The 24,745-nt window shown below is 36.7% G+C and overlaps 1 protein-coding gene across 3 annotated transcripts in view; it reads right to left on the bottom strand.

Annotated features, from left to right (window-relative positions):
• The window catches only part of CHST9 (carbohydrate sulfotransferase 9), a 272,296-nt gene that overhangs the window by 227,550 nt on the left and 20,001 nt on the right, over nt 1-24,745 (bottom strand). For 2 of the 3 annotated variants that reach the window (XM_054461218.2, XM_054461221.2), the window contains exon 2: nt 8,854-9,069. In XM_054461218.2, coding sequence (XP_054317193.1) covers nt 8,854-8,974 — 121 coding nt within the window. In that variant the 5' untranslated portion in view covers nt 8,975-9,069. Of the gene's footprint in view, nt 1-8,853; nt 9,205-24,745 lie in introns of those variants that run through there. The other variant, XM_054461217.2, reaches the window with a different exon arrangement.

A 24,745-nucleotide genomic window follows, 5' to 3' on the forward strand; every position in this document is an offset into this window, starting at 1 on the left:
AACTTTATATGCCAAAAATATGCTTCAGTGTAGAGAGAGAAAGTGTACTTAGTTTGAAAAAAAAGCAAGATGAAGTCTCCTTAGAAACACCAGATGCACAGACCAGAATCAATTATCTGAGAAAAAGCAATAAGGTGGCTTTACTTTGCCTAAAATCGGAAGCTTACAGCTACTACTTTTCATTTTCATACAAAGTGGGAGGGTTGAAATACAACCAGGACTACTGATGTTTATAGTGCTTAAACAAAACAAAACAAAACAAAAACTAGTACAAGTCACCATCTATTCTGGCCAACTTGCCACTGATAGTAGCATGTAGGATTTGAATAGAACCTCGACCTACCGAAAGGTCACATCACTGACCAAAAAAGAGTATTTTCAGGCAAAATATGTTCAGGACCAGGGTCCTACAGAGCATGGATTGGTGACAATGAGTTTTTAAAAGGTTATATTTTAAAAGGTTATATTTATATAATTCTCTTATAGGCTAGCAATGATAATTCATAGCTAAATTATTGACCTTAGATGTTAATGCTGAATCCTAAATTCAGACATTGTACTTGTTTCACATAAATCAGAAAAAAACTGGTGGGAGTCAGGAAAAAAAATCTAATTAGAAGTATACAAGAAAAATTTTAAAAGTTTCTGAGTTCTGGGGAGATGGTCAGAAAACAAGAAATTTCAGTTAGAGACAATTACATCAAGACATGTATTGTACACTATGCTGGCTATAGTTAATAACAACATATTATACTGTATATTTTCAAACTGCTAAGAGAGGAGATTTTAAGTGTTTTTTACCACAAAAAAAAAAGTATGTGAGAGTATGCATATGTTAAGTGGCTTGATTTGACTGTTCTGCAAGGTGTACATGTATTAAGACATCATGTTGTGTACCATAAGTGTATACAATTTTTCCTTGCCAATTAAAAAAATTTAAAAATAACACAAAACAAGGGACAAAAAAGTGCTTTAGAAGGAAATGAAGCAGTAGTGAACCATTTCATATTGAGAACAAATACTTGTTTGGGAAGAGTATATTTTTCTGTCTGACTCCTTGGCTGGGTCAGATGATCCATACTGCAGTAATATTTTCTGGGTTTAGAAATAATTTCACTTTGTTGGTCTCACTTTATTGTTCAACTTTTTATAGCTTGAAGCCTGTCTTGGTGAAAATGGAGACCTCAGACATAATGTTATTTACAGTCTTTCTCCTCTTCCGTCAGCTTAATAAGAGTATTACAGTGACCACTCTTTTTTCTTCTAGTGCATGCCTTGTAGATGAGTGAGAGGTAAGAGGAAGTGCCAATAAATCAGCCAAAGTCAGTACCTCTGGGTCAGTGGTTCATAACCTTGACTGAATATTAAAATCACCTGGGGAGATTTTAAAAATCGCTGTATCAGGGCCACACTCCCAGCCTGGCAAATTAGCATCTCTGGGGAGGAGGCCAGGAACCAAAATCAACATGTCAGGGTGTGGACCAAGGCACGTGTTCCTTAAAACATCTGGTCTTTCTCAAGCAGCTGGTGAGAACCACTGATCTAACTGTGCTTTTCTCACTTCACCATGTGCAGCAAGCACCTGAGATTCTTATTAAAATGAAGATTCCCATGCAGCAGACCTGTGTGGGTGCTGAGGGTCTGCAATTCTAACAAGTCTCACGTGATGCTGTTGCTTCTGCTGCTTTCCACATTTTGGGTACAGAGACTCTGGATCAGGGATTCTCAAAATATAATCCCTGGATCTGCAGCATCAGGGTCCACAGAAATCTTGTTGGAAATGCAAATTCTTGGGCCCCATCCCAGATCTAGTGAATCAGTCACTCTGGGGGTGGAGCCCAACAGTCTGTTTTAACCAAACCTTCAGGGGATGCTGATGTACATTGAAGTTTGAGAACCACTATTGGATTGGATAATATTTTTTAGTTTACCTGAGTGTTAGGCTTTTGAGGGGCAAGAAAGGGAGATACCATAGTTTATCCAGAGCAATGGAGAAGGCTTACTTGTGCAAATAAGAGATCAGGCTTCACAGGAACCCAGGAAAGTTTGCACAACCAGGATACACATGATGACCTACTGTGGCATAGCGAGGCAGCCCAGGAATGTGGTGTGGTCTGGAAGCACGGAGTGTCATTCTACATCTAGAGGGACTGCCCAGGCGGCCCATTGCCTGGCCAGTGCACCGTGTCTTTCTCTAGTGCCTTCTCTTAGCCTGACTCTACAATGCTCACCATCTCTGCACACTGCAGGGTGGCTTAGTTGGAGTCCTAGAATGAGGCTGTTTGAATCAGATTTCTGGTTTCCTATTTGCTTAGCCTCAGTTTTCTTGTCTTGAAAAATGGGAATACTAATGGTACCTATCTCAGACTTGTTGTGGGATTAAATGAGATAATGGGTGTGATGTGTTTAGAGCACTGCCTGGGACCCAAAAACTGCTGAAACTATAAGGCTGCCATTCTTGTTTGCAAAAAGTCTTTTTAATAAAGTTTTTAAAGAAGTTTCTGAGTTTTAAGTAAACATGTAAAATTGTTATCAATAAATAGCTTAAAAATTATTGGTCCTAAATAGAAATGCTTAGAAGTTATTTGGACAGATTGTTGTAATGTAGGCTACACTGAGGAAATGGTTTCAGTTTGGAATGGCTCAAACTAAACTTGACTCTGGAAAATCTCAGGAAAATGTATTATGTAAACTATTAGATGTGATCTGTATTGATTTTTACTGCTTTGTATATTTTAAAATATGTGCATATAACTCTTCATTACTTGATAGAAAATGTTGTTACATATGCATATTTCTAACACAAGTTACATATGGGAATAGTAACGTCATGTTTTAAAAGGAGTTATATAGTAGGTGTCATGTTCCAGGCAAGAGTGACCAGATTGCCTTTTTCATGAAATGGTTAAGAAGTCTGGGTGCAGAGCAAAACTGTGTCTCAAAAAAGAGATTTGGGGTTTCATTCTGCATGAAAATGATCAGGCTATGCTATGGAAGGAGGACGAGCCTCATGAAGTGTCAGGGATACGGGTAGGACAAGTTGTTAAGCAGAAGTTAAAATGCAAGTTCTTGATGAATATATGGAGCTTTCTGAGGAAGTTGCTGTAAGATGAGTGGATGCCTTGGGAAGGAGTGAATTCTTTGTCCCCAGGAGTCTTCAAACACAGTCTGTGTGGTCATTAGATGGGGATACTGGAAAACCAAGCAAAACATTATTTATCCACCCACACAACAATACTGTTGAGCACCTGTCACATATTAGGTTCCATGCTATGAAAAGGGGATGCCGAGGGAAGTCAGATAAGCTCTCTGTCCATACAGAGTTCATAAAATAGGAAAGGATACAGACAATTAATGTCAACAAATAATTAAGGAGGCAATTGCTGATTGTGATAATTTTTCTGAAGAAAATGAATAAGATGGAGAGATTGATTTATACATATAATGAATACATAATTTATTATTTATTAATTATATTGACTCATATAATTGATTATATTGATTTATATGCGTAATTATATAATCTGTATATATTGATTTATTTATATATGTGTGTGTGTATATATATATAGAGAGAGAGAGAGAGAAAGAGGCACTGATTGACTGTGGGGGTGATCAAAGAAGGTGACATCTGAGCCAAGCCCTGACAGGTGAGAGGACAGAAGGGATCCCAGGCTCCTGAAACTGTGAGCACATCCAGTCAGCAAAGGGCTTGGTTTAGCAGAGGAAGAGAGGCAGCTCCAGAAGCATGGTGAGTGAATGCAGAATGAGGCTGAGGAGGCAGGCAGTGGCTACAGCTCACACAGCTGTGGGCTCTGGGGAGAAGTTTTTGTTAAAGGAAATGAAATATGATTGAAAAATTTTAAGCATGGGAATGATATAATCCAATTTGTATTTTTAAAAAACGGGTGGGTTCAAGAGGATCTTTGAATTCTTATCTAAAGCTGAGATGGTGACTCTGTTTTTAGAGGGTCTCAACGCTGTCTTACGGCACATACGAAACAGTTATACACCATGACTTTTGGTATGAGTTCCATTTAGCAGTAAGATTCTAACTAGATAAAGAGTTCCAATTGCAAACTTAAACAGTAGCTGGGGGAAAAATAAACAACAAGCCATTCTTGTGATTTATCCTAACCAGCCCTCATCACTGCTGCATCATACCCACAGCTCCCTGCTCTCCTCTGGTCCTCTGGGTCCTCTGCACGCTTTCACATGCCCAGCCTCCACTCCCCTCCTTCTAGCGCTTCTGTCTGGTCAGCAATTCTATCCCTGACAACTGACTGTGCTGCTTCTCCTGCCCGCAACTCATTAGCTTGTCCCATAATGGAGAGCCTGTCTCTTTTCTGTCACAAAGGACTCCTCCTTTTGTCCCAATGTCTTGGCCTGGACTCAGGACGATTTTCTCCCTTACAATTCATTTGACTGCACTCTCCTTGAGAAAAAGGATTATATCTGGCTCACTATTACATGCCTGTATTCACCATGGTGCTCAGCACATCCAATTGTTAAGTCTTCAAGAAATGCTGCTGAATGAGTGATTCCTCTGCCCGTGGAGGCAGCTTGTATGGACACGAGATGCCCCTGGACAATGATCTCTCTCTATGAACTCAATCCTATCCTTCTCCTGCCAGCTTCTACATTGGGAACCAGAATGGCTCTGTGCCAATTAGCTTCTCCCAACCAATTTAACCAAAGTTGGATCTAAGCCTTCATTTTTTTTTTAAACCTTAATCAGTCAGGGCACAAGCTTGGGCACAATTGAATTTTCCTGAATTGTGGCTGAGTTTTAATTGCGGCAACTCAGAAAAAGCAAGTTTGCAGATGTTCTGCGTCATTTCCAGGATAATAACAGCTCACGTTCATTGTGCATTACTGTTTGCCAGGCACCATGCTGAGTGCTTTGTAAGCATTGTCTCCTTTAATCTTCACTGCAACCCTATGTGGAAAATATGACTATCCTCATTTTACAGATAAGGAAACTGAGGATTAGAGAGGCAAAGAAATTTGCCCAGGGTTACAAAGCTTACAAATAGGAGATCTGAGATTTTCAAGATCCTTCTGAATGAAAAATTTGTACCTTTAACAACTACGAAAAAAAACATAAAATAAAAGAAAAAAAAATAAAATAAAATTTGTGATAACATATCAACATACTGCAAATTAGCACTAGGAAATGGATAAATTAATGGATAGTGATATTGAAAAAGTAGATGGTATTATGGAACTCTATTGCATAATTGGATAGATTTTAATTTCTCTGTCATACAGCTTCTCTTTACTTCCAAAAAAATCTGTTTTCATAATCCTTTACCAGTATATCAGAGCATATTTCAGATTTTTTGAATTCTAAAGTATTTTATTTTAACACGAAAAACCCAAGAAAACCAGGGAGGCTTAGAAAATAGTCCATATCTTAGATTTAAAAAGCCTCATATAAAAGACATGAAGAAAACCTAAGAATTCTCATATATAACTGAAATATATGTGAGATCAAAGCCATTTAGATTTTAAAACCAGCATTACTTATAGAAAGTCTCAGGAACCAAACCAGCTCATCTTTCAAAGTTTCTTTGAGTGACAGTTCTAAAGTGTCCAAAAGACAGATTTTCCATTTTTAAAACTTAACATCAAAGCACATATTCATATATTTATTTATTTAAAAAGAGATTGCCTTTAAAAATGCCTAATGCTCCTGATGTTATTTGAAACACACACATATATATATATAACAACCATAAATGTCTGCCTACCTAGAAAACTGCAGAATTTCAACCCACAGCACTAACCTAGTATAAGGCAGAACTTCAGATGGAAGTCTTCTTAAAGAATATTACAGTTTTTCTTCAGAGAAATAGTTATCTACAGGACTCTTGACTTTTACATTTATGCTTTTTGTCATGAGTAGTTTATGAAATATTACATAATTCATTCAAAATATATCAAGAATCAGGGAAAGCACTTCTATCAAAATTACAAACAAAATTTAAGAGAATAAATGGTAAGTGTTTTACCAATCTTAACCAAGGAAAATAATTTTCCAACACTTGGGAAAATTATGAACTCAAGATTTAAGCTTGTAGAGGAGGTTACACATCTGTATGTCATTTAATTTACCAATTTCAGTGATTTTAAAACATCTGTACTGATACTACTGCATTTATAATTATATGCCTATGTAATCCAGTGTTTTGGTTAGGAGACTCTTTTAGGGATTCCGACAATTAGGAAAACCTAGGTATGGGTTACACTTCAAAAACTTGTAGCTTTGTAGCTACAGGTTAAGTCCTTTAAACTTTCTGAGTCTCCCTTGCTTCATCTGTGCTACAGAGAAATAATAATATTCACCTTTTTCCTTCATGGAGGTGATACATTGAGCAGAGGCATGGACCTCGTAGCAGTACAACCTGGGTTCAAATCCAGACTTTCCCCTGTGCACCAAGGCCATGCAAAGCCTTGGCTATGCCCCTTATCCCTCTGGAGTCTCATTTTCCTCATCTGTAAATTTAGAATAATACTCACCTAGTAAGATACGAGGATTACAGAAAGTTTATGTAAACATTTGGCACTTATTAAGCTCTCCATAAATGGTAGCTATTAATGCTTATGGACACATTTGGTAAACTACATTTTATATGTATGGTATTATTAACCTGTTTCCTTAGATACATAATTTCTTAGTGACAGACTAAACACATTTCTGCCAAATAGTAGTCTATATATATGAATACATTTTCCCTTAAGTATTAAAATCTTACTGTGATAGTCTTTTTGTGAAATTTGTTATGAGACCATATTAGCAAAACTCTAAATAATGAGATATTTTTCTTTCTTCTTCCTTTGCTGTATTTCAGTCTATAGTCTTCAGTGAATTTTCAATTCATTCATTCATTCATTCATTCATTCAACAAACACTGAAGGCTTACTATGTTACAGGATCTACGCTAAGGGTTATATTTCAGGAAGAATTAGCCTATATATTTTACTACAGGTGGTTTCATTAAATATGATGTTATTATGATAAATTATTTCAGTAGTATAGAAAAGTTAGCATAATAGTTTATGTAAACTGTAAAGGGAATTAAGAATATATTTTGACAATATGTTATATATTCTCTAGAAAATCATTACATGCAAACTCTTTTCACAAAGGTTACTATATAAATTAAATACATCAGAACTGTTGTCCAGGGGCAGTGGCTTACGCCTGTAATCCCAATCCCAGAACTTTGGGAGGCCAAGGCAGGTGGATCACTTGAGCTCAGGAGTTCAAGACCAGCCTGGGCCGGGCACGGTGGCTCACGCCTGTAATCCCAGCACTTTGGGAGGCCGAGGCGAGTGGATCACGAGGTCAGGAGATCGAGACCATCCTGGCTAACATGGTGAAACCCCGTCTCTACTAAAAATACAGAAAAAAAAGAAATTAGCCAGGCGTGGTGGCGGGAGCCTGTAGTCCCAGACACCTGGGAGGCTGAAGCAGACGAATGGCGTGAACCCAGGAGGTAGAGCTTGCAGTGAGCCGAGATTGTGCCACTGCACTCCAGCCTGGGTGACTGAGCAACACTGCCTCAAAAAAAAAAAAAAAAAAAAAAAGACCAGCCTGGTCAACATGGTGAAACCCTGTCTCTACAAAAAATACAAAAATTAGCCGGGTGCAGTGGTTTGTGCCTGTAGACCCAGCTACTTGGGAGGCTGAGGCAGAAGAATCGCTTGAACCTGGGAGGCAGAGGTTGCAGTGAGCCAAGATCATGCTATCGCTCTCCAGCCTGGGCGACAGGAGTAAAATCCTGTCTCAAAAAAAAAAAAAAAAAAAAAAAAAAAAAGTATGAGCATAAACCAAAGAAAGGAATTTAAAAATGGAAACAATTTTAAAATTGTCTTTTGGAGAAGATTCTTAAGGGTTTTATATCTAGAATAACTTAAAAAAAAAAAAAAAAAGAAAATGGGCCACAACTGGAGACAATCAAAAAATCATTCTTCTGTTTTTACTTTATTATCCTTAACAGTCATAAGCCATAGCCTATTTCTACCAATGGAAACCATCAGAACTTCACAAGATCTGTATGTATAAATTTTTATGATATTCTAAGTCTTTTACTTTAATAATACTATATCATTATAAATATAATCATTTTTAACAGTAATTGAGTGCCTCCAATGGGCAGCAATTGCAAATTGAAAGACAAAAGTACAAGATGAGCACAGCAGGGATCAGTAAACTATTGCCTGTGGACCAAATCTGGCCCACCATCTGTTTTTGTAAATAAAGTTTTGTTGGAACACAGCCTGTTCCATTTGTTTACATGTAATCTATGGCATATTAGCAGAGTTGAGTAGTAGTGGTAGAGATGGTATGGCCTGCAAAGAGTAAAATATTTATGATCTAGTCCTTTATAGAAAAGATTTGCCAACTCATCCTTTATAATAAAGGTATTAAATGATATTTATACCAATTTTGAGTATCAACATAAATTAAGAAGGAATTAAAGGAGAGACTGCTGTACATTCAGCGCCTTTTAGGCTTATGCCTGATGCTCCACGGACAGATAAGAAGTAGGATAAATGCTATATTTTTGAAGACAAATTCTCTACAAGCAGTTCTTGCTGGACTATGGGAGCACTGCTATTCCCCAACGAGATAACAAAAATTTCCATTGTTAAGCCACCAAACAAATGCCTACCAGAGTTGTATAATTTTCCTTCCTTTTAGGAGCTGGGAATTTTAGCTTATGACTCATTTTTTGTTGTTGAAAATATTGTGATTCTTAATATATTAATAAGCATCACAACTAATTTAATTTAAAATAGCTATTATTGTTACAATTAAAATAGAAGAAAAAGCACATGTGTTACCTGTATGTTGTTCTTCAATCCAGACTTGCAAATACATGAAGAGGAGTAGCCCAGCTACTCCAAATATCAGCACAGAGAGGAAGACTTGTTTGGGGTTCATGACCATTTCAGATGGCTGCATTTCTCCTCATTTCAGAATCTGAAGACCACATGATTTTTTTTCCTGTAAAACTTCAGTCTTTTCTTGTTCTCTAAGGGCCCATTCCATAAAGTAACCTAGAATTTTAAAAAGAAATCTACATTGTACATGACTGCTAATATTAATTCTCAAATACGGCATAAATATTCAGTATCTCAACAATGCTGAAGACTTAATGTGCACACTAATGCTCTGAAGACAGAAAAGACTGTAGTAGGTGTTCCTAGAATGGCAATTTTCTATTGCATACTTTTATCTTATCTAAGGAATGTATTATTCTACAGTTAATAAGTAACATCCTAACATTCAGTTAGGCAAAATCTGGCCAGACTTAAGTCCTCCTATATTGTAAAGTATAAAGTAAGGTTTGGGATACCTTAAAATAATTGCAAGTAGGAAGAGTAACAGAATGGGTTGTTAAAGAATGGGTTTTGAAAAACATGTTTGTAGAATGTAAGGAAAAATCACCTCCTGTCTTAAGAATATATAAAGTTCAAAAATGGAAGGTGTAATATCATTTTTCTCTCATATAAAGTAACAGATTTCTCCAATTTAGAGAGCACATTTAAAATCCTTCAGAGGCATAAAAAGATAAATAATAAAAGGTCAGGGTTCAAGGACCCCTCCCACAATAACATGAAATTACTGAAATCTACCTCCGATTACAGAAATCTACTTCAGTAATAAAGAGCTATTTTATTTTTTAAAAAATACTGAAAAGATTTTCTTTTAGAACAATCTCGTTTAATATAACCTTAACCTTTTATTTTTTTTTTTTAAAAAAATGCATCCTTTTTTGAAAATCTGATGAAAATGTGAGCCCTCTCTTTAGAAAAGTATAATCACATACAAAATCTTACATAGAATGCCAAAGTGTTCATGTACCTTCACTGAAACCCACGTTAAGAATCCCTGTTCCCCAGTGAGAATACATGGACGCAGGGAGGGGAACATCACACACCAGGGCCTGTTGGGGGATGGGAGGCAAGGGGAGGGAGAGCATTAGGACAAATACCTAATGTATGCGGAGCTTAAATCCTAGATGATGGGTTGATAGGTGCAGCAAACCACCATGGCACATGTATACCTATGTAACAAACCTGCACGTTCTGCACATGTATCCCGGAACTTAAAGTAAAATAAAATAAAAATAAAAATAGAAAAAACAAACAAAAAGAATCCCTGTTCCCAATGAACTGCCACACAAGTATGCAGTAACCCGCGTGGTGAGCTCACCTAGTTAGCAGCCCGGCTAATGGGGCCAAGGTCATGTCTTTGTATCTAACGCTGGCTAGAAACCCTGGCTCAGTTCCTTGGCCACAGAACACAATGCCTCTGGGTGAGCTGAATAAATGTTTCTTCAATGTGAAGATATCATGCACATTGCTGCATCGAAAAGTTATCTCTTCTATTCCATTGCCTCAAAATATTTCAGAAGAATCTTTGAGGGAAAATATTGATTTTGCCTGTTTAAGAGGTGTTTTATGGGGTGCCAGTTAAAAGTTTAAAACTGCTGTGGGAAATTACTAGTCTGTTAAAGGATAATGTTTAGGTATTCTTGGCAAAACCAATTTTCAGGGCTGTCGAGGTGGCTCATGCCTGTAATCCTGACACTTTGGAAGGCTGAGGCAGGAGGACTGCTTGACCTCAAGAGTTCAAGACGAACCTGAGCAGCATGGTGAAACCCTGTCTCTACAAAAAAACAAAATAGATTTTAAAATTAGCCCAGCGTGGTGCCACGTGCTTCTAGTCCCAGCTACTGGAGAGCCTGAGGTGGGAGGATCACTTGAGCCCAGGATGGTGGAGGCTGCAGTGAGCCGTGATCAGGCCACTGCACTTCAGCCTAGGCAACAGAGCGAGACTCTGTCTCAAATAAATAAATAAATAAATAACAACAACAACAACAAAACAAACTGTAGCTGATATCCATGATACCACATTTAACTTTGTGGTGATAGAATTCCTCATCTCTTAAAGGAGCTCAAAAAGTGACCTCAGAAATCAGAACAAGATATGACTCAATGGGAGCCCTCCAGTCAGCCCTGCATTTCTACAGTCCTTAAGGCTGGCTGGCATTTCCCTTGAGTCTGAAAGGTTGTGGCTGCAGTGAGTTGTGACTGTGCCAATGTACTCCACCCTGGGCAACACAGCAAGATTGTGTCTCAAAAAAAAAAATAAAAAATAAAAAACCAATTCTCAAACAAATGAGCTTCAAAGATAATGTAAGAGTTCAGAATTAGAAGTGAATGTATTAAGTAATTAGAATGATTTCTTGATTAGAAAAAAAAAACCACCAAATAGTTAAAAGTTCTTCTGCAAAATGAGAAAAATGTCATGTCATGAATACTTTTCCATTTTTTTGTTTGTTTGTTTTTTTGTTTTTGTTTATTTTTTGTGTGTGTGGTGGAGTCTCGCTCTGTCGCCCAGGCTGGAGTGCAGTGCTGCAATATTGGCTCACTGCAACCTCCACCTCCCAGGTTCAAGCGATTTTCCTGCCTCAGCCTCCCAAGTAGCTAGAATTAGCTGAGCCACGCCCAGCTAATTTTTGTATTTTTAGTAGAGACTCAGTTTCACCATGTTGGCCAGGCTGGTCTTGAACTCCTGACCTCAGGCAATCCTCCTGCCTCAGCCTCCCAAAGTGCTGGATTACAGGCGTGAGCCACTGCCCCTGGCCTGAATACTTACTTTTCTTTATATTTTAACTCTGACCTGAAGGGGCCAGAGTAAGAGCTGTTTGTCAGCGCTACCTAAGATGCTTTCTCAAATCCAGTTCTCTGAGTTCTCTGAGGAAGGGGCAACTGTTTAACATTTCACTAGTGCTTTTGAGGATTTCAGACATTTCCTTGATTCAGGTAGTAAAGAAAGTTTTTAAATAAGTAGAAGAGCCAAGAGTATTATCATACTGCTTATTTGATGGGTGATACTTTGCTCTTATATTGAATCTAAACTAAAATATTATGGGCTTCCAAACATATGTAACAACAGTTCCCGAGGGAGACTTGCAATTTGAAGTGTTCCAAATCGAATCCCTCAAGGGAAGCTATGAAATGAAGCCAGCTTTCTCTTCTCTTGATGCTGCCATTAAACAATGAACAGACATAATTCCTGGGTACATAAGAAGATTCAGATAGGAGGAAACCAGTTAAACAAAATCTAGTACTAACAAAGAAATAGTTGTTTACAAGAAGAAAGAGACTTTTACAATCTGTCTACATAATTAAAACTTATCTCAGAAGAGAAAAGGCTAGAAGAAAACTCGTAAATCCAAGCAGAGCCACGAACCTGTGGGAACAGTGGGAGTAAGAGCCAAAAGGAGTACTCCTTGGGGGTTTGTAGAGGAAAATTATTACCTACGATGCTGGAAAAAGATTAAGAATTTGCCCTTCCTTTCTTCAGGAGATGTTACTATCCTCTGACAGATCCTCCTGGGTGAGAAAGCAGTAGAAAACCCATAATTATTATTATGGCAGATGTGAGTAGGATTGAGTGATTAAAGCCACAAGGCAGAAAGGCAATCTGGTGTAAAATGGAGAGATATGTTTGATTTTCTCCCATCTCAGTCCATTAACCCAACGTTGGTGTTAGGAAATGGCTCTCATTAAACAAAGGTGAGGTGGTAGGAGCAGCAGGATTGCTTTAAGCAAACCTGAAGGTCAGCTGTGATGGGAAAACACACCTATTTGGAGATCATATATCTATCTCCAAGCCTGCGGAAAAAGTGCAGACTACTGGAGATTGAAATTACTTGGAATAATGCTGCTTTATGTATGAGCATTATACATTTCTACAGCCAAAGGCTTCCTGTATTTTGCACAACTCCTTCTTCTCCCTTCCCATAAACACAATATCTTGAGCCTAAAAGGTACTTAAAAACTTGTTGCATTGAACTGAATTTGGAGCTCCAATAACAAAATACAGGTAATTGATATTTTTTATAGTTGTATTTGTAAAACCTTAGTGCTAACCTCCAAATGAAGAAATATGGAGAAATACTAAAAGATAGGCTCGATGTTTCTTTGTTAAAAATATTTTCATGTGCATATCTTTTTATTTATCTCTAACAATTATGAAAAGAAATATAATTATTTCATTCTGTCATCTCTTTTCCAAAAGTTTAAAAATTATTTTTTTAAATAATTGTGGCCACAAACAGAAGTATTTTGGGACTTAAGTATAGCAATAAATTACTTGCTGAAGGCAATTCACATAAAGGAAATTATGAGTTTCCCAGTTTAGCAGACATTTATGATTATTATTTTTTTTTTTTGAGACGGAGTTTCACTCCTGTTGCCCAGGCTGGAGTGCAATGGTACGAGCTCAGCTAACCACAACCTCCGCCTCCTGGGTTCAAGCGATTCTCCTGCCTCAGCCTCCGCAGTAGCTGTGATTACAAGCATGCACCACCACACTCGGCTGATTTTTTTGTATTTTTAGTAGAGACGGGGTTTCTCCGTGTTGGTCAGGCTAGTCTCCAACTCCTGACCTCAGGTGATCCGCCCGCCTCGGCCTCCCAAAGTGCTGGGATTACAGGCGTGAGCCACCACGCCCGGCAGACATTTATGATTTTAAGGAAGGAGTGGTGGGGTTTTGGGGAAAGTCGGTTTGGACCAAATGATGCAGGCAGTTTAGCAGAAAAGAAACCAGGAGTCGGGGGCTTGCGGTTCCCAGATGAGTGCTGGTAACCCACTCTTTCTCCCCTCCCGTAACAGCTACACCATCCTCTATCTCCTTCCCACTCTCGGAGTAAACCGAGACCAACAGGGATGAACTCCCTCCGTTTACTGCCACCCCTTACAAGTTTACCTTCATCGGTCCACACCCACACATCTTTGCCTCTGTCTCTGAAAAACAAGAGTCCTCACTTTTGCCTCTATCTTTTCCAGGTTCTGGTGAAACGCAACTCCATCAACACCTCACCAGTCCGATCTTATCCTCTACCTCTTTTCTCAGCGACTCCTTCCTCTGTAAACCCCTCCAGCGATCACCTATTTATGTGTGCGTTTATCTGGACACTATTCTTTTCTATTGATTCAATACTATACTATTTCTTTTTTTTTTTAACTTTTAAGTTCAGGGGTATAAATCCAGGTTTGTTAAATAAGTGAACTCACGTAACAGGGGTTTGTTGTACAGATTATTTTGTCATCCAGGTATTAAGCATAGTACTCATTAGTTTTTTTTCCTGACCCTCTCCATCCTCCCAAATTCCACCCTCTGATAGGATCCAGTGTCTGCTGTTCCCCTCTATGTGTCCACATGTTCTCATCATTGAGCACCTACTTATAACTGAGAACATGCAGTATTCGGTTTTCTGTTCCAGGGTTAGTTTGCTAAGGATAATGGCCTCTAGCTCCATCCACGTTTCCACAAAGGACATGATCTCATTCTTTTTTATGGCTACATAGTATTCCATGGTATAGACATACCACATTTTCTTTATCCATTGTATCACTGATGGGCATTTAGGTCAATTCCATGTGTTTGCTATTGTGAGTAGTGTTGCAATGAAGAAACATGTGCATGTGTCTTTATGATAGAGTGATTTATATTACTGGGTATACATCCAGTAATGGGATTGCTGAAGTTGTCTTTACAAACGATTTTCAGCTTTTTTTTTTTTTTTTTTTTTTTTTTTGCTTTTTACATTGTATTTTTCTGAAACTCTTACTAAACATTGAGGCATTTCAATATACCTCACAAGGTTTTCAACTGCTCTAACATTTATTTTAAAACATTCCTTTTTTCTTAAGCTGTAATCTGGGTAAATTCTTCTGAGCCATTTTGCAACTTAGCAATTTCTCTGTCTTTATCTATATCTTAGTGTTTATTTTGCCTGTTGTGTTTTTCCTAATGCCATATTTTCTTATTTCTAATATTCTGTTCCTACGTATTTCATATTTACTTGTTCAAGTTTCATTTTTCTTTGCTTTTCAAGTTATATATCCTTTAATTGAAAATTATCCTTTATCTCTTTGCATATTTAAAATATATATCTAAGTTTTTGTCAGACTGCAATATAAAAGTTAAATTTTGCTTGTAGTATTGTGGCCTCTCTTTCTTAGCATTAGATTTATTCATTTATTTTAAATTCTGATGTTTACATTCATTTTAGTGAAAGGCTTTTGATTTTTTTTTTTCTTTCTCTTTATCTTCTTTTTCTCTTTGTCACTTCCTTCCTTATCAAACAACTTTGCAGTTATCTCCAAAATGCTCTTTGGGCTCTTTTTCAGAGCTAAGTTTTCCCATCGTTGGTTTGGTGTCCCCTGAGCCAGAGTGACATTGGTACTACTGCAGACAAGAGAGTTAGCCTGGAGATTAGCTGGTTTTCCAGTGCTTCTGTGTCTGTGTCTGAGTCTGGTTCTTTAAGCCTAGCACATTCTAAACATTGCAGCTTCAGGTGGAAATTGCTACCATTCTTTTACTTCCACCTTCTTTCTCATTGGGGCATAGATTGGCACCTTAGTCCCTATCCTTGTCTTCAATCAATGAGCCTGCCTCCCAGCTCTTACTTAGGAGTTAATCTTCTAGCTGTTCCAGCAGCTTCCACATTTAAAGTCTAACAGGCTTACAGTTTCAGCCCATTTCACCATTTTTGTTAGTTTACTTCTGTTCTTGATTTTGAGTCTGGTTATGTCTTCCTGTTTTTTCATTTTTAAATTTTATCTGCCTTTGGTTTGTTTAGTGAGCAGACGAGAATACCCAAATATAAATACACTTGTCTTCTTGACCAGAAACCTTCATGTAACTTTTCAGTCCTAATTTTCTTTGTCTGTAAAAACAGGTCAATAAAATCTACCCTATGTATCCAACAGCTTTACAAAATAGTAAGTAAAACAGAATGTGATGGTCTTTTAGAAAACTATAAAAACAGTATGAAATTTATTATAAAGCACCTTAGTATAAATTGGCTTAAGGGGTTTAGATTTTCATTTGATAGGCTTGGTAGGCACATAAACGTTTTGAAAATGTATTCTTTCTATCAACCATAGTGAAATTAAACTGTGGTATGTAGTTTAATGATATTTAGTCAATTATGGGCATTGGTTTATTTAAAGGGAATGTGGTATGTAGTTTAATGATATTTAGTCAATTATGGGCATTGGTTTATTTAAAGAGAAAGAAACTGAGATGGTACTCATGTAAGTCTTTGTAAAATGTGTAACAACCATAAATAGTTAATATTTACTAAATTGTTTTTAATTAAATGAAGAATGTGACTTTTATCATTTATTATTTCATTTACTAATTTAGAAGTTAAATAACCCCATTTTAATCTATTTTAATATTGTGTAATTCCTGAAATTTTGTAATCATTTCTATATGTTTTCACTCAATTCTCCAAAAAAGTGGGATTGTTTAAACTTTGATTTTGAGATAATTTTAGGCTTACATAGATGTTGTAAAAAATAGCACAGAGTCCCTGCATACCTTTTATCCAGTTTCCTCAAAGGATAACATCTCATGTAAGCACAATACAGTTACCAAGACCAGGAATTTGACAATGGTGTATGTGGCAAGCAGAATAATGAGTCTCCCAAAAGGTCCACCCCCTAATCACTGGAACCTGTGAATATGTGACATTACATGGCAATGGAGAATTGAGTTTGCAGACGGAATGAAGTTTGCTAATGAGCCAACTTAACATAGGGAGATCATTCTGGATCATCTGGGTGGATCCCATGTAATCACAGAGTCTTGAAGAATGGAAGAGTGAGGCAGAGGAGGAAGTCAGAGTGATGTGATATTAAGAACGACTGGAATAACCTTTGTTCATTTGGGGGATAAAGAAAGGGAACCATGAGCTAGGGAATGTAGGTGGCCTCTAGCAGCTAAAAAAGACAAGGAAACAGATTCTACCCAGAGCTACAGAAGGGACTGCAGTCCTGCTGACACCTTAATTTTAGCCCCTGTCAGACTTCTGACCTACAGAACTGTAAGATAATGCATTTGCATTGTTTTAAGCCACCAAATTTGTGATAATCTGTTATAGCAGCAAAGAAAATGAATACAGTACAATGCCATTTGCAAAGGAAGACAGCAGTAAAATTGCTTTGAATGGGTAAAATCCTGCTGGGATTTTTTCACATTTTTCAAATGGTTTCTCAGATGCAGTGTTTCATGGGCTATTCCTGTAATAACTCAACAGTTCACTGTGTTTTGTCATACAGAAATACAGAACACAGAAATATATCGTTTTTCTAGACACTAATTTATAGGTGCTTCCTTATACATCTTGTTGCTTTGATTTTCTCTATAATTTATTTAACAGGTATCTTCTACTTTTAGCTGTTGTGATTAAGATTTAAGTATAATTAAAATTTTTAACAAGACAACCCTTTGCCCTTATATTCTTTGTTTTAGAAGAAAAAGTTTTAAACTCATATTTTACATTCTAGTATTCAGTGTAGAGTCTTTTTTCATTCTAAGCAACAATAGTCTATCTTTAAAGACTGCACAAGCTAAAACCAAAGCCCTTTGTACACATTTGCATTAGACAGTGGAAAAACACAGAGGTTATTGCAAAATGATTTGTTCATCCCATCCCTCAAGTCTGCTTGTTCCCCATTCTAAAGATTTCAAAGTTTTAAAGAATTTCAAACCATTAAATTTGGGTGAAAGAAAACTATTATATTTGACATTTGTTTACACATAGTCACAAGAATATGTAGCATGCACTTACATGCCAGTTAAGCATCATCAGGATCAATGTTAACCAACATATGTTGAGAATCATCATTGCATTAAGTAACACGTAAGGTACATCTGGACTCAAATTATATTTTATTAAAGAGACCAATGAAGATAGAGATAGAAGATTTTAAAGGGAGCCCTTTAAAAATTTTTGGAGTCCTGGGATTTGTCTGTGGTGGTACAAAAAAATGGTAATTTGGGTGGTCATATTTAAGATGACTTGAAGGAGTTATCAGTGAGGGATGTGTCTGATGAGCTAAGATAACTATGGATTGGGTAAGTTGGTTAGCAACTCAAATGAGATGATCAGGTTTTAGTTATGTCATAATTAATCATGTAAACTAAGAAGTGCTGAATAAAGCTCTTGAATAAAGACCATGATTGGAATCCATTGTGTTGTAACCAATAGAAATGAGCAGGTTATAAGCAGGAAGTGGAATTAAAGGATACCGAAGTGGATGCTGTGTTGCTGCTCTAATATCCATTCTGCTCCTGTGTGTGGAAGTTGCACAGTTTAGAATGGATTGCCCCCACCTCCAGCTCCAGCGATGGGCCTGAAATAGTGTAATCCCAACAGTGTCATCCTATGCTCCTTGTCAAAATATTTGGTTCAGGAATGACCACTTATATTAGTTTCCTGTGGCAGCCATAAATTACCACAAATATGGTGGCTTAAAACAACAGAAATGTATTCTGTTACAGTTCTGGAGGCCAGATGTCTGAAATCAAGGTGTGATTAGGGCCACACTCCCCTTGGAGGCAAGGACAGAATCCTCCTTGCCTCTTTAGGTTTCTGGTGGCTCCAGGTATGTGGTTGTGTAGATCTAATTTCTGCCTCCCACTTCACATGGCCTTTTCCTCTTTCTTGCTTTCTCTTTGTCTCTGTCTCTGTCTCTGTCTCTCTCTCTCTCTGTGTGTGTGTGTGTGTGTGTGCCTTCTCTTCTGTCGTGTATCTTATAAAGATACTTGTCCTTAGATTTAGGGCCCATCCAGCTAATCTGGCATGATCTCATTGTGAGATCCTTAACTTAATTACATCAGAAAAGACTCTTTTACCAAATAAAATCACAGGTTCTGGGTGTTAGAATGTGGACATATCTTTTTGGGGTCACCATTCAACCCACTACACCAGGTGACTCAGGGCTTCTCAGGCTGCAGTGATTATTTTGCAGGTGATCTGAGATTGAAGTTCAGAGCCTCAGTTGGATGGTTATGGGAAGTAATATTTTATCTCCTAGTGAATGTGAATAAGAAAGCATGTAGTTCCTACTGTTGCTGGCAGCTCTCTGGCTGCGTTGATGGAAGCCAGTCTGAAAAATAAGCCGGCACAGAGGAGGCTAAGCTGAGAAACCTGCAGAGAAACAGAGGAAAAGCTCTGACTGGACCCCAACTAGATCCACCCTGCCTCTGAATTTGTAAATTAGGCAAGCCAATACATTTTTATTTCTCAATTTTATTATGAAGCAATTTTGAGGTATAGTGAGGGAACTAAAAATAAGCTATAGGTAGGGTACAGCATTTTTTGCACAATAATCAGAAATAAATGAAAATATATATGCTAACATTTCTTAAGCAGTTATTATATTCTTGGTGCTACTACTCTAAGCATTTTATATTGATTATTTAACTTAATTTTCACAATAACTTATTGATTATTTAACTTAATTTTCACAATAATTTCTTTTCAGACAAGAAATATCATTTAAGCACACGGTCAAATTCAGGGTTCAGGGAGAGATGAGGTAAGAGGTACGGGTAGATACAGACCACAGAGGGCCTTGGTGTCTAAATTATGGTGATTACATTTGTTCTGTGGACAAGAATAATGAATAGATTTGTGCTGTGGACAAGGGAGTGGAATGATCAGCTTTGCTTTTGGGGAAGATCACCCGGATGTGGTGTGCAAGCTGACTGAAAATAAAGAAGACCACAGGCATTCAAGTCGACAGATTAGCCATTGGCCAGGGAATCACCAGAAAAGAACTATACTAGATTATAGTCCAATATAAAAATCTTTCTGTCCTTTGGTTTATATGCACATCTTGCCTTGTTCTTGGAGGAGGTTTATCACAGCAGTTCGGTATGCAGATTCTGGAGCCTGACTGCCTGAATTCAAATCACAACTTGACCACTTACTAGCTTTGTGACACAGCTCATTAAGTAACCTCTATATGGTCGGGTGTGGTGGCTCATGCCTGTAATCCCAGCACTTTGGGAGGCTGAGGTGGGTGGATCACTTCAGATCAGGAGTTTGAGACCAGCCTGGCCAACATGGTGAAACCCTGTCTCTACTAAAAATACAAAAATTAGCTGGCATGGTAGTGCGGTCCTGTAATTCGAGCTACTCGGGAGGCTGAAGCACGAGAATCCCTCGAGCCTGGGAGGTGGAGGTTGCAGTGAGCCAAGGTCACAGCATTGCACTTCAACCTGGGCAACAGAGTGAGACTCTGTTTCAAAAGTTAAAAAAAAAAAAAAAGTAACCTCTATGTGCTTCAGTTACATCTAAATTGGGAATAATAAAAGATCCTACCATAAGAGGCTGCTGCAAAATAAGTTAGTACGTGAAAAATATTTAGAAGAATGCTTTGCCCATAGAAATGATCTACAATATTAAGATGTTAGTATCTTTATATTCCAGATGCGTAGCACAGGGACAGCTACATTGTAGGTAATGAATAATTCTTTGTTGAAAGATTGGATACTTTTACTTCAAAAGACAGTCTATTTTTACTGCTAGAGAGGTTTATTCTTTCCATTCATGCCAATTCAAATCAATCAATAAACACCTATTAGGCCCAGATATGACTAAGGCCCTGTGCTAGACAATGTGGCAAAGCCAGAATGAGTAAGATTTAATACCTGATCTTCATTAGAGAATATTTGAACCTATCTCTTTATAACTTGTACTGGTTGTTCTAGTTGAGCTTTCTAGAACAACTCATAACAAATCTGTTCTCTCCTTTACATGAAAGACTTTCCAATTATTGAAAACAATTATCCTGTCTACACTTAATCTTTTTTACTCCAGGATAAACAATAAATATACACAATTCCTTCAGCCATTTAGTATGGGACATGGTTTAGGAGAATTCAATCAGTTTAATCATCCTCTCCAGACATATTCTAGTTTGTTAATGCCTTTTTGTAAATCCAGGGCTCAGAAATAGATACAATAATCCAAGCATAATTAAATGGACAAATAGTGTTATGAGAATCAGCACCATAAAAATGGTGGCTAAACTTGAATGCATCCACAGGTAAAATGGGAGAATAAAGCAGGTTATATGTTGGAAACTTGGGGGATTCTTTTAGCTCACATGACAGGAAAATACAAGATATAAAAAATAATTCAAAGGGAAAGATCATGAAGTAGGAAACATATTATAAAAAACATGTGATTAAGAAACCAAGATAGGATATTATCACACAGTATGCATGAAAACAAACTTTTAATATACATTAATAAACAAGTACAAGGAAAGGATTTAAGGAACAGTAGGAATGAGGGTTAACTATGAAATATGGCCAAAAAAACAGTGAAAAAAGGTGAGCCTGAAAAGATGATTTTGTCAGTGTCAAAAGTATTGAGAGAAAATCAAAAAGGACCAAAGGATTCTGAAGAAAGGAATTGAAAGATGAGAAATTTAGTGTCCCTCCCATTAGTTTGAAATGTCAGAAAAGAAAAAGTGTATGTGAGATATACCCTTTAACCTTAAATAAAAATAAGGTATTTTGGGTACTATGTATATAATCAATACTAATTTAAATTTTCATTTTCTGTTTCAGTGATGACAGTACATGAGTTTTTCATGTCGATTAAATAGAAGAAATTGCCTTTCAGGGGGATATAGTATAATACATAAAATCGAGTGAGTTTGGTGGGGTGTTGTGACTGAAAATAGTGAGATATTCCAAAAACAGGATAATGCAGGAGAAAGAGACAGAGACAAAGATTTTTAAAAGCTTCATAGCATTACATCTATTTTCAAAAGATCTCAAAAAACAAGTAAAGAAAAACGAGCAGCATTTAAGAGGCAATAGGCAACAGAATCCTAGAAAGTCATTTTGATCTCTCCACATACTTTGTATGAGTAAAAAGTAGTTCAGATTAGACTATTAGCCACAATGTAAAACAGAATGGATCAAGCTGGTTTTGAAATATAGCAAATATTTACAGTAAAATAGCAACATCTGCACTTAATGTCAAATAGTTAAGGCTACTTCTATGCAACAAATTATTGTGACAAATAATTTACACAAAATGTTTTGCATTGCTCAGTATTAAACAGTGTCTAGATATATTTTCTTTTTTTTTATTATACTTTAAGTTTTAGGGTACATGTGCACAATGTGCAGGTTTGTTACATATGGATACATGTGCCATGTTGGTGTGCTGCACCCATTAACTCGTCATTTAGCATTAGGTATATCTCCTAATGCTATCCCTCCCCTCTGCCCCCACCCCACAACAGGCCCTGGTGTGTGATGTTCCCCTTCCTGTGTCCATGTGTTCTCATTGTTCAATTCCCACCTGATATATTTTCAAATAAACATTTTTATGGTGAGATAATAAAATGTAGGTAAATATAATTGTTTTGGTTATTATCTAGATAAAATGTGTTTATATGTTGTCACCTATATATTACATTATTTCTAAATTCTCCCTTCTGCTCATCACATAATAAAATCCTTGTAGAAGTATTATATTTATGGAGAATCCCCCTTCCTTATGCCAGATATGTGGCATAGCTATTTCTATTAATGATTAGCAATCAATACCTATTTGGAAGATTGATTTTTTTCCTTCATCATATATTATCTAGGCATCTGATGTGTTGTTACTGTAGTGTGTCTTATATAGGAAGAATAATACTGCTTTCCATACAACAGTAAAATTCAATGGCTAACATAAAACTCTATAAAACACTAGAAGTATGTGTATATTCTGAAATTAATATGATTTGTTTCTTATAGATAAAGTTTGTGAGCCACGAACTCATTGCTAGCTTCAAGCAATCACAAGCAAATATTTATTAAGTTCTACTATATGCTCCCTGTCTTACCTCTCATTTCACATTCTAGCCCATGTGTGGTTAGCCTGCAACCATTTAATAGAGAAATAGTATGGACTAAAACAGCAGAGGTCCTAATCCAGAAATCTTGGTTTAGAAAAGAAAACTAAATTAAATCCGCAAAAATATCTACTGACAAGAAACATACAGGAAGCTCTTAAGGCATTTGCAAAAACCACACCAAACAGTGCTCATATTAAAATTTCAAAGTAACTGCCTAAGGTAGTTACTGAAATAAATATAGATATATAGAGAAGCCTAGAATAATGCCAGCAAATCAAAGCAGAAATAATATATAACTCTGAAAATTAACATTCCAGAAAAACAAGCTTAAAATACGAAACATGTTAAAAAAACTGCATTGTGAAACTTTAAGGATACTATACAATTATAAATAATTAGTGATAATTTTAGTGTTATGAGTATGCTGGTAAATTTTAGTTAGTTTAGTTAACTAGTCAATGAAGAGAATTTCTAGTAAAATGGGGGCATATTGGATTCATGCATTGATCTCTACTCCCTCATCAAACCTCTCTAGAGGAAATGAATTAGAAAAGAAATACAGTTACAAAATATAGGTAAGAGAAGAGAGAATTTTACAAGAGAGACATCATAAAGTTTTATAAATATGGAATGCAGACAAAGGAGTGATAACTAACTTTAAAGATCACAGAAGCTGAAACGGAAGTTTTTTCATAGATACCAAAAAGAAGCAAGATGTTGTTTGCTATAAAATCCAGGAAAGGTTGACCAGGTTGCCCAGAAGAGGGAAGGCGAGAAAGAAGGCAATAGATTATCAGAACAGAAGCAAGGCAAAGAATGCGGGGACAAAACAAAACAAAGTAAAACCAAAAAGTTAAAATAACTATACGTTAGAGCCTCAGAAAGATAAGAGAAAATATTGGTTCCACCAAAAGAGGAAAGGCCCTATATTTAATAAAAAGACAAGAAATCAGAAAGAAAAAAAAACGCTTTTGCAAATGAAAAATATAAGCAAGTGAAAAACTCAACATATGAGTTGGAAGATAAGTTAAGGTGATTCTTAGAAAGTAAAGCAAAAGAAAAAAAAAGATGGAAAATTGAAGAGAGAAAAAAGCCAGGATATTGGATTAATTTAAGAGATTCGACATCTAAGTAATAGGAATTTCAGACAGTTAGAAGTGAGAAAACAAAATGAAGAAGACCATTAATGATATAATGCAAGAAAATTTCAGGGAACTGAAGAACATGAGTTTCTAGATCTAAAGAGATCACTCCGAGTACTTAGCAAAATGGATAAAAAAATAAATACATCACGGGACATTGTCTTGACATTTCAGAACACTGGTAATAAAGAAAAGTTTCTATGTTGTCAGAGAAAAACAAACAGATCACATGGGGAGGATCAAGAATCAAAATGGTGTTAGACTTGTCAGTAGCAACACTGGAATCTAGAATAAGGCAATGGAGCAAGAATGCTTTCAAAATTCTCAAGGAAAACAATTATCACTTAAAATTCTATTAAATGCTACCAAATTCTATCAATGTGTCAATCAAGGTTGTGTGTGTAAAATAAACATTTTCAGACAAGTTCTCAAAATATCTACCTCTCGGAAAGATACCAGAGGACATAACAAGGCAAGGGAGTTAGATGACAGGAAGAAATGGGATGCAGAAACCTGATCTGAAAAAGGAGAGACAGAAAAGAAAATTTTGATTGGTTGGAAGGATGACAGCTGTGTAACAGGTGTAGAGGGCAAGTATTTCAAATTGGAGCAGAACAGATGCTTGGGAGACTGTTTGGAAAGATAAAACTGGCAGACAAGATGGTTTGTCTTAAAATCTAGACAGAATATTTAGACGATGAAGAGCTTGCTTGGATAAGTGATACAAACTTAGAACTTTGAGCAAATGAAAAAGTAAGATGCTATTAACTTCAGGGAAAATAGAAAATGCAGAAAAGGAAAAAATTAGATGAAGCTGCACAGCTAAATCGTGGATAACATTTACA

Source organism: Pongo pygmaeus, chromosome 17 (assembly GCF_028885625.2).
Source record: "Pongo pygmaeus isolate AG05252 chromosome 17, NHGRI_mPonPyg2-v2.0_pri, whole genome shotgun sequence".
Lineage (NCBI taxonomy): Eukaryota > Metazoa > Chordata > Mammalia > Primates > Hominidae > Pongo > Pongo pygmaeus.